At 57.9% G+C, this 16773-nt stretch overlaps 1 protein-coding gene across 1 annotated transcript in view; it reads right to left on the reverse strand.

Moving 5' to 3' along the window:
• Positions 1–5787: 5787 nt before the first annotated feature.
• Positions 5788–16773, reverse strand: part of UNC5B (unc-5 netrin receptor B) — an 81658-nt gene continuing 70672 nt past the window's right edge. Inside the window, exons 9-17 of the mRNA XM_030335147.1 lie at positions 16318–16512; positions 15719–16108; positions 14984–15071; positions 13929–14097; positions 13526–13759; positions 11990–12139; positions 11132–11296; positions 10199–10380; positions 5788–9364 (exon numbers count right to left, since the gene is read on the reverse strand). Coding sequence (XP_030191007.1) covers positions 9199–9364; positions 10199–10380; positions 11132–11296; positions 11990–12139; positions 13526–13759; positions 13929–14097; positions 14984–15071; positions 15719–16108; positions 16318–16512 — 1739 coding nt within the window. The 3' untranslated portion in view covers positions 5788–9198. The remainder of the gene's footprint in view (positions 9365–10198; positions 10381–11131; positions 11297–11989; positions 12140–13525; positions 13760–13928; positions 14098–14983; positions 15072–15718; positions 16109–16317; positions 16513–16773) is intronic.

Genomic DNA, 16773 nt, shown 5'->3' on the forward strand with positions numbered 1-16773 from the left:
CCTCCTTCGCTGGCTTCAGACCCCCGAACGCACCCCGCCCCGAGATGGCCTTGCCTCCCGCCTCCCACTCGATGAAGAACACAGAAGTCACCAGGGAGGCACATCCTCATTTCTCCACACCAAATGTGCCCCGTCGGCTTCTGTTTTCCTCTCTCCAGTTACAACAGGGCCGTTGCTGTCCTCCGTCCGAGGGAGCGGATGGGATCCGGAGCCAGGAGAGGGTCAGACCAAGCCCTGTGCTCAGCACCTCCCAGTTGCCAGCGGCTCTATGCCTCCCCGACCCTGTGAGGTTGGCCCATCATAACGCCCCCGCGGGAGTCGAAGGAAGGGGGACAGGCCACCAGGAGCCGGAGGGAGAGCAAAAGAGCATGTGGAGGCCGACCCACGTCACGTGAGGACCTGGCAGTGTTTGGATGGAGGGAGAATGGCTTCAGGGTGGAGCGTGAGAGCTGTGTCCAAATCTTTGAGAAGCTGGCAGGGAGTGTAACACTTAGACGTCCTCCTAGTGATGGTAAAACTAGCTGAGGGTAAAATTAGCCCTTACAGGGGCGCCTTGGGTGGCTCAGTCGGTTGAGCGTCCGACTTCGGCTCAGGTCATGATCTCACGGTCCGTGAGTTCGAGCCCCGTGTCGGGCTCTGTGCTGACACCTCGGAGCCTGGAGCCTGCTTCCGATTCTGTCTCCCTCTCTCTGCACCTCCCCCACTTTCTCTCTCTCTCTCTCTCTCAAAAATTAACATTAAATTTTTTTTTTTGTTAATTAGCCCTTACAGTGAAAATAAGTAAGCACCCAATCAATAACATTTATCACTATTCTTTTAGTAAGTAGTGTGTTCAGCATCTCTGGAAGTCGTCAAGTGGAGTCTGGACAAGCCTGTGTCTGGGCTATTGTGGAGGGAATTCTGGCATCAGGTGAAATGGAAGTAGACGGTGGCCAAGGACAACCCCCCCCCCCCTTCCACCGCCCCCGACCTCGGCTCTTCTAAAAGTCAGGGAAACTGATCCCAGTGAACCTTTGCAGTTCATAGCGACAGCCTCTGCCCACTGTAACCCCCTTGGGTAATCACAGTATTTACTGATCTGAGTACTGGGCATCTATCTGTCCCTGGGGACCTGGTGGTAGGGGAATTGCTGGGGCCCCGGGGCCTGGCAGCTAAGCCCTGTCTCGGGTTTCATCAGGCGGTGGGGAAGCCCTTGGGAAGAGGACCAGCCACGGCCACCATCCCGTGAAGGGATGCGGAGGGGCACCGAGGCAGGCGCCACTGTCCCCCGACGCAATCCCCGCCAAGTGGCACGCAGGCAAGGGCCTCTTGGCGGTCTGCACAGAGGGCCGGGGGCTCCGGACCGTCCCAGCCAGCAAAGCCCTGAACCAGAGCAGCTCTGAGCCTGACCCTCCCCTGCTTCAGCACCTTTCTACAGCCCACTGGTGCCCAGCAGATCCTAGACTGGGGGGGGGTCTTATTTGGAACCACAACTTAGAGCCAGTGGTGAGGGCCTTCCTCTCCACTCGGCTGTATGGTCTCCGCTTAGCTACAGTCTCCACGTCTCCCTATCGCTCCCTAGCACGCTGAGGCCACATGTGAGAGGCCGCTTGATGGAGATCCATGCTCCCAACAAAAGGAGGAAGCAAGCGAGCTAAGACGGCCTTGCGTCTCAAGAACTGGCCAAGGGGGCAAAAGTATTAATATGGCTGCTTCTCTATCCATATGATGCGCAGCCTGGATCCTGGAGGCATTTGTTTTTGAGCCAGGCTTCTAGACCGAGCCCTCGACTCCAATGTCGAGGAACAGATCTGCGTGAACCTGGAGTGGGTGGCCCCTGGCAGCTGGGTCAGGATGGCCCCTCTGACCTTCCCAGATCCCAACCTGATCCTTCAGTCTGTCCGCTACGAGCTTTCTCACCTCCATACCTCTGATCACACGGTCCCTGCTACCTGGTGGTTCATTGCACCCAGCCCTCCACCCCTATCCCCCCACCAGCCTAGACACCACCACAAGGCAGGCAGCCGGAATGACCCCATCCCTGCTTCGTGTTCGTGCCGTGTTGGAGCCACTCCCAGCTGGCTGCTTATTCTGCGGTGAGCTGCAGAAGTCCAAGTCCAAGTCCAGGCATGACTTAACGCCCTGTACCCCCTGTGCTGTGCCCATCTATGGATTAGATCCATAAACATTGACTGAATTTCCAGGAATCCCGGACCCTCTCTTGGGGAAGCTCCCCAGGCTGAGGAGCTGTGATGGGTAGATTCAAGCTACCTGCAGTGAGGCCTGGGCTGGGTCGGGCCCTCATGGCTGCTGGAGGAGCACAGACTCACGGGTGCCCCCTCCCGGGGATTACCCCCATCTCCTGGGTCGGGGTCTCTGAGAGGTCACCAACTCACACTCCCCCCACCCCCCCCCCCCACACCCAGATAGGGCCCTGAGACTATTTCAGCACCTGCGGCTGACAGCAGCCTTGACATCTGGCCCATTACCTGCTGAAGGGGCATCCGTATCTTCTCTTAGCAAGACATTTCATAAAAGAAAGTTGCTGCAGACTTTTGCCTAAAAGCATCTCCCCTAAAATACATAATTGAGAAACTATGGCTCAGGGAAACCAACCCCCGTGTTCTAAAATATCACTGTTCCAGAAAGCCTTTCTTGACTCCCAGGCTGAGTCAGCAGCCTCTCTGGGCTTCCGTGGCCCCCTTGTCCACTGGTTTCTCTGTCTCTCCATTAGGCCACAGGCTCTGAGGGCAGTGTGTGAGGCCTAGCCCTCATGCCCAGGGCTGACCGACAGACACGGTGTGCTGGATGACCGTGGAACCCCACTCCCTGCCCCGACAGTTTGTGTTTGGAAAAGTTAGGACTGGGGAAGCTCCTAATCTCCAGTGCCTCCTGTCCCTGGAATGCTGAATCCAGGACAGCGATTGTGAGAGAAACAGACTTCTGTTGAAGACAGTCACTCAGTTCTCCAGGGCCAAGTGCTAAGAAGCCTGGGCTCTTGGTGTGAGATGCCTGTGCCCAGCTCAGAGTGCCGGGTTTCACGGCAGCTTCTCCCGTGGAGTGGTCTGGAGGGAGGCAGGTGCCCCTGGGCCGAGGCTGCGAAGGGAACAGCATGGAGAACAGGCAGCCGCAGCCCCCAGAGGCCTACGCAGGCGCGCCAAAGGCTTTAGTTAAACAGGAGGCTGGAGATCCGAGATGGATGGGTAGAGCCTTAGCAACCAGAACGAGACCGAGACCGTCTTGATGACAGCCAGGGAGGGAAAAGTTAGGGACCTCCATGGGGACGTCATTAAGGGGGCCTGTTATCCTGTGGGAAACACAGTGTCGGCAAAACGAATTTCCGAGCAGTTATTGGAAAAATAAAACTATTTCATGTTTATACCTCAAGGGGTTGAGACTCTTGGCTCAGATCCATTATATTTAAATATTTACGTGCAGACGTGTGTGTTTGTATTTGCATAGATCTTCCTGAGAAGATATATAAAAAATGAACCAATTATCTCTCGGGGTTGGCGGTGGCGGGGGGGTGGGGGTGGGGGGGTGGGTACTGGGGACAAGGAGGGAGCGGGGGGAGGAGGTGATACCTGAGTGAGAGGCATCTGCTTCTTACCTATTCTTTTGTTCCTTAAAAAATGGTTTTTTTTTTAAATTTTTTTCAACGTTTATTTATTTTTGGGACACAGAGAGACAGAGCATGAACGGGGGAGGGGCAGAGAGAGAGGGAGACACAGAATCGGAAACAGGCTCCAGGCTCTGAGCCATCAGCCCAGAGCCTGACGCGGGGCTTGAACTCACGGACCGCGAGATTGTGACCTGGCTGAAGTCGGACGCTTAACCGACTGCGCCACCCAGGCGCCCCTTAAAAAATGTTTTTAGCCATAAACATGTGTCACCTCTTGAAACGGGCAGGAGTTTTGGCCAGTTTGCTAAATGGAACTGGTTGAGGTCTCCCTACGCACGATCTCAAGCCCTAGGCTGGGGTTGGACTGGGTTTTCTCATGGCCCCTCGTGGGGGAGGGGGGCAGCTGGTGGCCAGCTTTGTCACCTCACAGCCCTGCTCTAGGACACCTCATGGGGCAGCCAGTCAGTTACAGGGTCAGAACCAGCCCATCTTCTGCTGGCTTCTGGTTTTTCCTCATGCACCCCCAGGACTGTGACAGAGGAGGGACCACCGGGTGGGGTTGTCCCAGCCCGCCTGGAACCAGGACACCCAAATTACGGAACTATACCAGCCAAAAGGAACTCACAGACCAGTGGGTCTAAGGCCCACATTTCATGGGTAAGGAAACTGAGGCCTCGGGAGGGACGGGGACCCACACAGCATCAGAACTAGAACCCAGGTCCCTGCTCCCCAGGCCAGAGCTCTTGTCACCCGACAAGAGGCAGGTGGCAAGGAGAGGCCCTCCCGCTTAGGTAGTGGGCAGAGGGGGAGTGGTTTAAATGGGTACCCCTGACTCCTAGGGGACCCTAGACAATCTGCCTGCTGGTGGGGGCTACTTGCATGAAATAACTGTCCCTCACCTGACTCTGCCCACCTCCTCCCTGCGCCGCTGCCTCACCTCAGGCGATACCCCTCTTCCTACACACCCGCCCCAGACGATGCGGATGTTCCTGGGTCCCCAGGGAATGACGGTGATCTGAGTGGCGGGGGTGTGTGCCTTGACTGTCCTGCCGGCCCCACTAGGCCATGAGCTCCGAGGGGACTTGCCCACAGGTGCTCCCTACCCCTGGGGGGACGACAAAATGACACCTGCCACAGGTTCCTGAGAGAGCTGGCAGGGCCTATGCGTACCATATACATATACTTCGGGGCGTGGAAAGGTTAAAAAGGCCAGATACACCGGGGACGCACTACATGGACATGAAGAGACCCGGCTTGTTCTCATAGGACTTCTCAGAGTCCCTCTTGCGCTAATGAACACTATGTCTCTACTCTGAGACCAGAGGGTACTCTCACCCCCACACTTCAGAGATCACAGAATCCCCCACGAAGCAGGCACTGCAAGCTGGAAAATGCTGGGACTAGACTCAACGCACACAGGGAGGCCTGAGGACCAACTCACAGGGCCCCTGCCGGTCATTCGGCACCTTCCTGCAAAGTAGGGGGAAAAAAACGCCCCTTCGAAATACTTCCACCTATGGGAAGATTAACAACACCAAGAGGTTGATTTTATTAGAACAAGACCCTCTACTGCCACCTGCTGGAAACATCCCGCAATAAACACGCAAATCTACCCTCTGGGGGAATGGCCCCATCCTCCCCTTTAGGCACGGTACTCTTGTTCAGTGTGTAACCTGCCCAGCCACGCATAGCAGCCCTGGGTCCAAAGTCACGCGATCGCAGCCCACCCATCAATCCCTTTCTACGTGCATGATTATGTTCCAGGTGAGTACTCTAAACTGACCTCTCTGCCTCAGCCCTTTTGAATTTCTTATGGGTATCTCCACCGATCACCTAGCCCACAGCAGGCTCAACGGACTGACCCCTGAACACACTCCTTGGGTGCTTATGCATGGAGAGTGCTGACTGGGGAGCAGGGATTGGCATCCAGCACGGGCTCTAACTTGCTGCGCGACCCCAGAGAAATCCTTAACCCCTCTCTGGGCCAGTTTTCCCTTCTGCAAAATGAAGCAGTTGACGTTGATCGTTTCCAGGAGCTCAGAGAGCTCTGAGAGCGACTGCCCGATCCCAAACCCGTGGAATTTTGAGGAAAGCAGGAAGGTCGTTCCAACTGCTGATAGAAAGACAGTCAAGAAGACAACAGAAGACAACCAGGGTTTTTTGTTTTTTTTTAAATTAGACTAGGAAATATAATTTATTTTGTAAAAATTAATTTTGTTACAATAGGAATGCTAAACGTTATTTACAGATCGAAGTTTACAGACTCAACAGTGGTGGGATTGGGCCATCCCTGCAGCCCTACATCCCTGGGACACATAACGCGTGTCCACGGCCCAGGCAGGGGGTCCAGCCCTTTGCCCCCAGGAGATCTCCCTGCAGCCGAACTCCTGGTCACCTTCCCTCAGAGGGCCTACTAAGGGACCTAGCTCAGCTGCCTGGTTGCTGGGGAAAGGACCAGAGGGTCCTGGATCGTCCAGGGGATGGGGTCCCCCACACCCTCAGGAGGACCCCTGGCCCGGAGCTCCAGAGCCCGGGTCACTGCGAGAGAAAGCAGAGGGAGAGGCACGTAGAAGATACACCAACTGACCCTGTGGACTCGGAGAGGGCACACGCTCGCACCCGGGTGGGGACACGTTCCCGGAGGGGTACCCTGATGTGCCTGCAGATAAAAGCCCACGCGTGCGGGGCACGCACACACGCAAGCACACACCCCGGAGATGAGAGACGTAAACGCCCACGGGAGGGCCCTGCAAGCCTGCGGTGGCCCCTGATCTGCCACTCTTGGCGGTACACAGGCCACGTGGGGCTGCCTCTCAGGCCTGAATCAGAGGAGAAATCTTGATCCTACCCTAAGGCGGGCAGCGTAGGGACGCAGCCACAGCAGCCTCAGCAGAGGTTTGATTGATGGAGGCAGCAAACCCTTTCTCGGCGTTTCTTATAAAGCTGGACAATTTGAACCCTCCCAGGAGGCCCCAGCCAATCGGTTCTGTGCTCCAGGCCCTGGTGCACGATTTCTGGAAATCAGATGAGAAATGGCACGCGTGCGGCTGGCTTGGCCTCATCCACCAAGAGCTCCCATCGTGGCTGCTGAGCGAGCGGGGCAGGCAGGAGGGGCCCGGCAGAACACGGCCTGGTTCCCTCCCACGAGAAACCCAGAATGACCGTGTATGTCAGAACCCAAGGGCAGCCAGACAGCAGCTGCAGGTGTAAAAAGGAAGTGAGGCCCAGAGAAGGCAGTCCTATGCCCAAGGTCACACAGCAGTTTACTGGCACAGCTGGAGCTGGGGTGCTGGTCTTTGGACTTCAGGCTGCCTGTGAGCAGAGACTGATGGGAAGGGTCCGGGTAAAGCCTCTCGTGGCACTGGTCAGGCTGCTCTCTCCGGGCCATGCTGTCACCCCTGCCTGCACAGCTCAGGCCAGGACTCATCAGGGATGCTGAGCCCACAGTGGATGGGCAGGGAAGCCTCGAGGCCTGCGAGGCAACACCACACAGGCCCCGGGGCAGAGAGCCATTGTTGCCAAGCCCTGAGTGCAGGCCCGGCTCCTTCAGCAGCGCTGATAGGAGAGATCCTCTCTCAAACCGAGCAGGCCTCTGTCTGTCCGTGGCCAACCTACCCCCCCCCCCCAGGGTCGCCGGCAGGGGGCGAGAACCCCCATGAGCCCGAGTCCATGGCAGGGAAGGGTAGGCTGAGGTTGCCGGCTAGGACTGGAGCCCCCAAACCTGTTCTCCTCCCTGGAGACCAGACTTTCAAGGGCCAGGATGCGCCCAGGCTGGTCATGGACCAGCTGGGGCAAGCCCTGGGGTCAGTGCCCAGAACTTCTTGCTTTGCCCCGGGTGCCAGGGAGAGGCCTGCGAGGAGGCCTCTGTGCCAGCCGTAAGAGCCTGGTCCCGGCCATGATCAGCCAGCCCAAAAGGGATCCTGCTGGGCCCTTGGAGCATCCCGGAGCAGGCTGGTGAGGAGGTACCAGCCCCCTCCACTCTGGCAGTCCCACCTGTTCAGACCTCCCAGACTGCAGTGGGAGGGTGAGAACAGGGCTAAGGGAGCTGCCGGTGGAGGTCAGAGCTGGGAAAACAGCCCTCCCCAGGTCCTCCTTCACTGGGGCGTGCACGTAGAGCACAGCCAGCCCGCCCACCTCCCAGCCTCCCGGCCCACAGGGCTGACTGCTCACACATTCCGTAAAGCCACGCTGAGGCCCAGAAGCCCAGGCTTCTGCAGTCAGAGGCCCGCTTATCCAGCCCTCCTGCTTTATAGACGGAGAAACTGAGGCTGGGGGAGACCAGTTCCCGGATTCCTGGGCATTCATTAGCGGAATGTCAATTTGCGCCAGCCCACCTGGTCTGGGGCTGTTAGGTAGAGGGGTGACTTGGCTGCTCCCACCCTGGGGTGAAGGAGAGAAGTGCCCACGGGAGACTCTCCCCGCCCACTTCTTTCTCTGCTAGAGCCCCACTGCTGGGCCCCACCCCCTTTTCCAGGAGCCACCAGACCGGGGCACTGGAAACATTGTCCCTGGCTCACAGCTGGCCTGGTCTGCCCAGCCCAGGGAGCCTGTGGGGCATCTGCCTGGGGATGCGGGAGGGAGGACCCCAGCCCACTCCAGATCTCAGGGCTCCTTGCCTTTAAAGATTCAGCATCTGCTCAGAATTTTAGAGGGAAACGTGGTACCGTGGCTAAAACCCCGTTCGACCCTGTACACCTGGGGAAACTGAGGCCTTGTAGGAATTTAGCCTAAGACAGAATCATTAGCAGCAAGGTGTTCCCTGTTCTGTCTCTCTCTCCCTGATAATCTCTCTCTCTCTCTCTCACACACACACACACACCCCCCACACATGCACACACGCTCACTCCTGGCCAGAACCATGAGCAAGCCCACACTCATCCACACTCAAGAAAAGAGTTTTCTATTTTTTTGTGTTGTTTTTCATTTTCTTTTTTTTTTTTTTTTTTTCTTAAAAAGGACTTATCCAAATATCTGGATAATAAATCATTTGCGTTTCCTAAGAAACTGGGTTTTTCTTTTCCCTTGTGGTTTTGGTGTTCCTCTTTTTTCTTCTTTGAGCCTGACTAGGGGTCTGAAGCTTTCTTTCTTCCTTTCCTTTTCCTTTTTGCTTTGGACGACAGAAAGCAGTTCGTCTGAATTGTACTTGACTCTTCAAAGAGGAAAACGGTGTGAAAGGAGAAGAGGACTTAGGCGGGAGGGAGAAACCAGTAACTGAGGAAGAAACCGAAGAACGCATCTAAGACAAACGTCACCCAGAGCTCCTGGGGCGGAGGTGGCTGGTGGGGGTGGGAGGAGGGAGGGAGGGCCACCTCCTGGCTCCCCTCGCTGCCTCCAGAGGCCTCGTCTCGGTTCCTCCACGGAGATCCAAGGGCAGGGGGGACAGCAAGGGGTGGAGAAGGAACACTGGGTCTTCCTGACAACAGAGTACATGGATTTGCTAAGGCTGGTTGTGGTCTGGGAATGGGGCAGGGGGAGGAGGAGGAGGGGGCGCCTCTGGCTGTGAGCTGGGGGGCAGCAGGGGCCGCACTGCCTCACACGAGGCTGCCTCCTCTGTGCCCGCCTCCTGCCAGCCCTCCCAGTCCACGGTCCGGGGCGGCTCAGCAGTCCCCGTCAGTGGCCATGGCCACCAGCATCTCACTCTTGCCCATCTCCTCCAAGGCACTCGCCAGGCTGTTGAGGTCCCCGTCATCCTGCTGCAGAGCTTCCCAGAGGTCCAGGATTACACCCGTGGGGCTCGCTTTGGTGGCAAAGTAGTTCAGGTACCTGGCGGAGGGAAGGAGAGGGTCACTGGGCTCCCCCAACACTCAGCACCTCCCGGGAGCTTGGAAGTGGACAGAGCACCAGGAAGTGGGAAGGCTCTGAGGTCCCCCGACCCTGGGTCGGAACCCTAGCCCCTCTGCTTGGGGGCTGTGTGGCCCTGGGAAAGCCACTGCTCCTTTCTGAGCCTCGGTTTCCTCATCCCTAAGATGGAAACTGTCTTGCTCATCATCATCCATCATCATTGTTATTATTACCCGTTGAAAGACACTGGCCCCAGGAGAGACTGTCCAAACCTAGAATTCCAATCTTTCCTCCTCCCGCATCTGTTCCCTGCTTGGTTTTGCCCCACACACTACCCCGAGAGCAGGAACAGAGCCTTAGACTCTTTGTAAAGCCCATCCATCTCTAGTCAGGTGTCTTCTACGTGGCATCTGCTCAATGCACGTTTATTAAATGGTTTCTCAGTAAGTATAATGTAATTCTAATAATTACTATTGCCATTATATTTATGCAGCATTTTAGATTCTCCAGAAGGGCTTCGGCACCAAAATACACCGTCACTCAGCAAACATTTCCAGAACACCTGTTCCATCCTGGGCCCGGGGGTGCAGATGGTGATGACCCCTGGTGTCCTGGCCTCACCTGATCCTCACGGGCCAGCACGCTGAGTATGGCACTCCCCAAAAATGGGCTTCTCAGACTGAGCACACCCAAGCCTCAGCTCCTGATCTACCGCAAATGGAAGGATCTGATCCTGGACTGTCGGGCTGCCTGCCCCACCTGCCCCTTGGGGGACAAAGGGAGGTTGGGGTGGGGCCGGCCTGGCCCAACACCCACCGGTCCATGGAGAGCTTCTGCGCCAATAGCCGCCAGTCATTGCCCCGCGAGTTGGGGGCATCCAGGCTGTTGCATATCTTCTGGCGGATGGACAGTGGAATCTTGAAGGCATAGGGTCCCAGCTGGGTGGTGACCGTGCTGCCAGGGGCAGAGCAGAAGGCATCCAGGGAGCCAGCAGGTGTCTAGAAGGGCAGGGGGCAAGGTGAGAGGGGCAGGGGGCTCCCCCATGCACAGCACTAGCATCCGCCCCTCCGACCTTCCTGCACGGGGACTGTGAGCTCGTGGAGGTTCCTCCCCACGCTCTGGGCAGGTCAGCTGCTCAAAAACCTCCTCCCCCATTAGGTCGGCTTCCAAGGGCCAGGGCTGCGTGCCCAACGGTCCTTGCGGCGGACCAGGCGAATGCGCTGTCCCAGGCTGATGCGGGTGCAGGCTCGTGATTCCAAAGCCATAAGGAGCCTCAGCCACAGTCTACTCCACACAGACGCACGTTGACACACGTGGGAATGAAGTCCAGAACGGGGAAGTGACTTGCCCATGGTCACGTGCCAAGTTCGGTAGAGAGCTGGGTCTAGGCCTCTGATCGGCGCTTTTTACATTGCCCAAGAAACTTCTCGCGCTGCTGGCCTGGGTGGCCTGGGTTTTGTAAACCTCAATGTGGATGTATAGTGGAGGAGAGCCATAGGCTTGGGCTAAGCACTGACCTGACACAAGGTCGATGGTCTCTTCCTCCCTAAGATCTACCTTCTGACTTAGTGATTTCTGTTGCCTGGTACCGGCCAAGCACAGGACTCAATAAGTGTGCAGGAAGTGACAGAGTCCCAGCCCAGACCGTAGATATGACGGGGACATATCTACGGAAGGCAGCATCCCCATGCACGCGGGTCTGAACGCTGCCTCCCCCGGCCCCACGGGGTATCTGTCCTCCCGCCTCACCTCTGCCAGCGTGGTGTGCAGCTGGCAGATCTGGCCCTCTCCTTCCACCTGCCGCACACAGATCTTGCAGGAGAGCTCTGTGGAGGCCAGGCTGTGCCTCTCCAGGGTGAAGGTGCAGTGCAGGGCCTTCTGGTTGCCACTCCAAATGTGATAGAAGGGGATCTCCTGAGGGAGGGGCGTCAGGGTCAAGGTGAGGCCAGCCTGCCCTGCCCTGCCCTACCCTCAGGGAATGGAGGCAGAGGCCGGTCAGGGGGCCAACCTCAGGGAGCGATGGGACCCCCCCCCCCCCAGGGGGCAGGGCAGGCCTCTCCGTCCAGAGAGGAAGAGGAAGAGCTGGTCAGGGGCCCTTCAGCCGAGAAACGAGTGTCTGGGGAAGGTGGCACAAGTCTGGATGCGTGTGCGCACGTGTGTATGTGTATGCGTATGCACACATGCGCATGTACGTCTGGGGCTGGAGGCCCTGCAGAGTCCATGGGGTTGCTCAGGTGAGTGTAGGCACAGGGGAGTGACCATCCGAGACGACTCTGGATGGTCAGCCAGGCATGAGCACTCTTAGAGATGGCAAGGCCTCTTTGAAGATGACGTTGTCTGTAGACATCTGTGTGTGGGAGTGTGACGGGGTGGGGGGGGGGGGGAACGTGGCTGTCGGTGGCACCGAACGTGACGACGTGCCTAGGGACGACTAGGGGCATGGAGAGTGGGGTGGGAGGGAGACAGAGACTCGGGGAGGCGGGGGCAAGGCTAGAGGAAGGAGACAGGAAGGCCAAGGCCCGGGAGGGGGAACCGATCTTCCGCGGGCAGACCGAATGCTCCCCTTGCCCCGGCGTCATTCGCCACCTCCTGTGGCCCAGCCCTCACCTGGTACTTGGCCAGCAGCTTGCTTCTCCAGTGGGCATGGGGGATGTCATGCAGAGACAGGCGCAGATTGTGGTAACTGTCTTTAAACAGCAGGGGTTTTGGCTCTTCCACTAGGTAGCCACCCAGGGTCCGCTCCAGTTCCAGCACCTCCTGTGGGCAGGAGGCAACGGGAAGGGGGAGCCCGTCATACTTGGCCAGTTGGGGTCTTTCCTGCTGCAAGCTCGGGGTGTGGGGACACAGGCGGGCAGTAGGAGCCAGGCTGTAAGACTGAGGGCAGGCCACCATCGGAGCACAGGGCTGGGCATTTGGTAAGTGCTCGGAGAAGACACACTGTGTGAATAGACGGGGGAATGGACAGATAATGGGACAGATGGATAGATAACTGGATTTATAGATGACTGGACAGGTAGATGAATGAATGGATGGATAAATAGTTGGGTAGATAGATACAGACAGACGATGGATGTGTAGATGGATATGCAAACAGATGGATATACAAACAGAAGGACAGACGGAAGGAAAGACGAAGGGATGGTTGGCGATGGCTGCACAGACAGATGGACTGCTGAGTGAATGAGTATACAGATAGATGGGCAGCAAGCTGGATGGATGGATGGATGGACGGACGGACAGACAGACGGGGACTGAATAAATAAGTGATGCCATCAAGCTCAAATGTGGTGGCTTTCCTCCTGCCGTCCCCTCCATTCTCTGATCAAAGCTGGACACTGGCCAGTGTCCCAGTACTCAGAGATCCAGGCCGCGAGAGCCTCTCCTCGGAACCCCCGATCCCTTGTGGGCCTTCTGCAGTTTCAGGCCAGCCTGGCCCAGCAGAAGACACTCACTCCCCCATGAGGCCTTTTCACCCATGTTGCATCAGTCCTCAACTTGGAGCTGGGGACAAGTCACGCGAGACTGGGAGACAGGAGCTAGAGGGGACCCTAGACCTGGGTCAAGGGAGGTCTGGAGCCACAGGAAAGGCCCCGGAGGCTTCGCAGAGAAGTGGGCGGCAGGAGAAGGTCAACACAAGGCCAAGGGGCTATGCTCTTCCAGTGTCAGGATGAGCTCGAGGTCTTAGAAACAGCCCCTGCGTGCTTCGGTCACATGGGACAACACACCTGCCTTTGCGTCAGCGGCCGCGCCCACTGGGATGGCCTTCACCCTTCTCTTCCGGGCACCCTTCCTTGGCTTTTGGAGCACAGGTCTAAGGTTAATGTGCCGTGAAGCCTTCTCAGATCCTCTCCCTCCCAGGCTGGTGCTCGCTTAGCCCTCCATCAGCGAGGCCCCCTGTCATTTCCCCCGCCTCTAGCCTGCAGTTTGGTGAGGGCAAAACTGTATCTCGCGAGTCTGATGCCGTTTCAATGTTTGAGCAATGAGTGATTAATGAGGTTGATGGCGGTAGAGGGGTGCCTGGAAAGTACCACGATTCTGGGGGGCGGGGGCACTGGAAGGTACCGCACAGCCGGTCAGCTGGGGGGAGGGGGTGATACACCCACCGTGTGCCAGGGCTGTGTGCTACCGACGGCCTGGCCTTACCTTCAGCGCTACGGGCGTGTCCTCTAGGCAGTAGACCCTGAGGCTGTACTCCAGGGAGGTGCAGAGGGCAGGGGCGAAGATGGCCAGCTGGAGACGCTTGACTGCCGAGCGGGAATAGGACTCACCCGTGAACACGTAGGTGCCCAGCTGGTCCAACAGGATGTGGCAGGACCTGGCCTCCAGCTGGCAGTAGCAGGGCGTGTTCAGGGTTTCCTCGTCCAGGGTCACCACCTCCTACACGGGGAGGCAAAGAGGTCACAGTCAAGGCCATGGAGAGATCCACCCAGGTTGGGCTGGGAGAAGAGGGGCTTTCTTTCAGCTTCTGAGGCCTCCCAGGGCAGGTTCAGATAGATCTGCCCCGCTTTCCCCGCCCCCCCCCCCCCCCCCAGCCTTGGCTCCTCACCTCCCAGTGGCCCTGGTGGGCCTGGGTCTTGAGCTGGAAGATCCAGTCGCCGGCACGGACTTCAGCACAGTGGGGTACCGTGAGGATGACGGGGCGGCACAGCAGGAGGCCCGTGGGCCCACAGGTCACTGAGGGGCTCAATACCGTCTGGGTCCCTTCTGAAAGCGGGCTGGGGACAGGGCAGAGGGCAGGGGGGAGGCAGTGAGGGCAGGCCTGAAGCTCAGCAAGGGACCGGTGTGGGCCTGCCACCTCTACCCCGGCTCTTGGGTGACAGAGGCAGGTCTGCACCCCTGGGCCCCCGGAGGTGAGGGGTTAAGGAGAGGCAGAAAGACGGCCTAGGCCTTGAAAGTGTGTTCAGATTTCTGCTATTCCACTGCAGCGTTCTCAGCTATGTCTTTGCTCGTATTTTCAAAGGTTCTGCACGCTTGGGATGCTTTTGGTTAAGCGTTGCTAAACTGCCCTCTGGGGAGCTGGTACCAGCCCGTGCTCCCTCCTGCGTGTCATGGGAGGGCCGAGGTCCCACACTCTTGTCAATATGGAGGTCAGGCCGTTTGAAAAAAATCTTTGCAAATTCGAGAAACAAAAAACTCCTAGTGTCTCATGGCTGTTTGAATTTCTATTTCTCTGACTACAAAGTAGGCTGGCCATTTTTTCATAATCTACTGGCCACTGTGTGTGTGTGTGTGTGTGTGTGTGTGTGTGTGTGTATACGTGCTTGCATCAGAGAGTATGTGTGAATCACTTGTTCGTATCCTTTGCCCATTCTTGTAGTGAAATATTTACTTTTTTTATTGGTCTCTAAAGCCTCTTTACATAGTAAGGATAAGCCTCTTGTCGTATTGTAGCTACTTTGTCAATCGCCTTTCAGTTTTATGATTCGCTGTGTCGGTGCTGCACATTTTAAATGTGGACGTAATAAGATCTGTCAATGTTTTGCTTGGAGGGCTACTTTAGGATCTGGCTCAGATGGTGATATTTGAACCCAAGGTGGCCAGGCAGCAGGGAGAGGAAGAGAAGGGGGGCAGCCCATGCCAGACTGAGGTCTGTCCACTCACAGGGTGTTTTCTGCCTTGTTGATAAGGAGGTACATCTCGTAGAACTTGCCCTGGGGGATGGCTCCATTGGGTACCAGCAGGCTGACCCCTAGGGGCAGAAGGAGGTCAGCAGCTGGAGGGAATCTAAAAGCCTAGAATGGGGGATGGGGGGGGTGGGGGAGGGGGTTGGTTGGCTCCTAGCTTGGGGCAGGGGGGGAAAGGCATCTCCTGAACTCCAGGTGGCCACCAGCAAGGTTGGGGGACAGAAGCTCGGGGACTAGGTACAAGGGGGAGCCCAGGCCACTGACAGCTGTGGGTACATCTGCTAACACACGGGCCTCTAGCACTGCGGTGGGGTATAGAGATGGGGCAAAGTGCCAAAGTTCAAAGGCCCCAGGGCCAGCTCCAGCCCCAGATCAGTGTCACACTGGGAAACTATCAGCTGATGGCTCTGCCTTCTCAGTAGTGCTCTGTAGGCCTGCTGAATTACAAAGACATATTCCCTCCCACCTAACAGATAAGGTTTAGAGAGGGGCTGGTCCAAGGTTCCCCTGCTTTCGTGAGACAGAAACGCCTGGACCCCAAGTCTTCTATGTTATAGTCCCTTCTTTCCCCTGGACCGCATGTTCCCCATCTGTGAAATGGGATCGGGGAAGCCCTATCTTCTGCTGCGGGGAGAGGGGGGAGGGGCTGGGGATGCCCAGAGGGGACATGCGGAGGCCGGGCTGACAGGCGAGCGGGGCAGGAGGAGCCCACCTGTGCCCGGGATGCTGAGCCTCCCACCCAGGCAGCCAAAAGTGCCGCTGACGCTGCTCCCCGGGTCGCGGGGCAGGCCCAGGAGCTGCTGGGAGCCGAGGCTGGCACTGCGCAGGTGCAGTAAGTGGGCATCCCGGGTGTAGTCGCCGGAATACGTGCCGGGCGGCAGGACCCCTAGCAGGTCAGCCCCATCTGGCAGGCCTGGCCCCGAGCCGGTGGTGCTGGAGTTGTAGACCTTGATCTTGAGACTAGGCAGGGGATCCAGCAGGGGCGAGTTGGTCATGGGGATCTTGTCGGCGGAGTCCTGCAGGGCATACACGGGCCCGCGGTAGATGCCGGCACTGGCCGTGAGGTCTGGAGGCACGGATGGGTGCAGGAGCTGTGGATTGTCTGCAGGGGTTGGGGCTACAGTCAGACCCAGCTGTGCCTCGCTGGCCCGGTCCCATCCTCTGCTCCCGCCGGGGGCCCTTCTGTTGCAAAATCCCACCCAAAAGTCCAGTGGGGGAGGCCCCACTCCAGTCTGGCCGGTGTGGCTGGCTGCCGTGCCCCTCTGGGTACCCTGCCTGCATCTGCCACCCCGGGTACTCCCAGGTCCTTACTGGGCCTCGCAGTCTTGAAGTTGACGGGGTGGAAGCCGCCAGTGAGGGCGGCCGACGAGTCGGTGATGTCCGTGTCAAAGTCCCGGCAGTTGCGGCGGTAAACCACCACCCCCACCACCATGACGACGCCCACGACGACGAAGATGGACACCACGAGGCCCGCGTACAGCGCCACGTCCCCCGAGGTCTCCAGCACTGCAGGGACAGGAGGGCTGGGTGAGGGGCAGGGGCAGAGACCCAGGTCCTGGGACAGACCGGCGCTATGCTAGGTCCTAGTCTGAGCCCTCGTGACTGGCCGGGACCGCAGGCAAGCCTCAACCTCTCTGCGCATCAGTCTCGACCAGTAAAACGGCCTCAGATCCGTTACTGTCTTGCTTCCCCCCCCCCCCCCCCGCCCCGTGCAGAAAAACGCAAGAGGACTCATGGGCAGTCCCAACAGGTAACTCCTTGCTCACT

Source organism: Lynx canadensis, chromosome D2 (genome assembly GCF_007474595.2).
Source record: "Lynx canadensis isolate LIC74 chromosome D2, mLynCan4.pri.v2, whole genome shotgun sequence".
NCBI lineage: Eukaryota > Metazoa > Chordata > Mammalia > Carnivora > Felidae > Lynx > Lynx canadensis.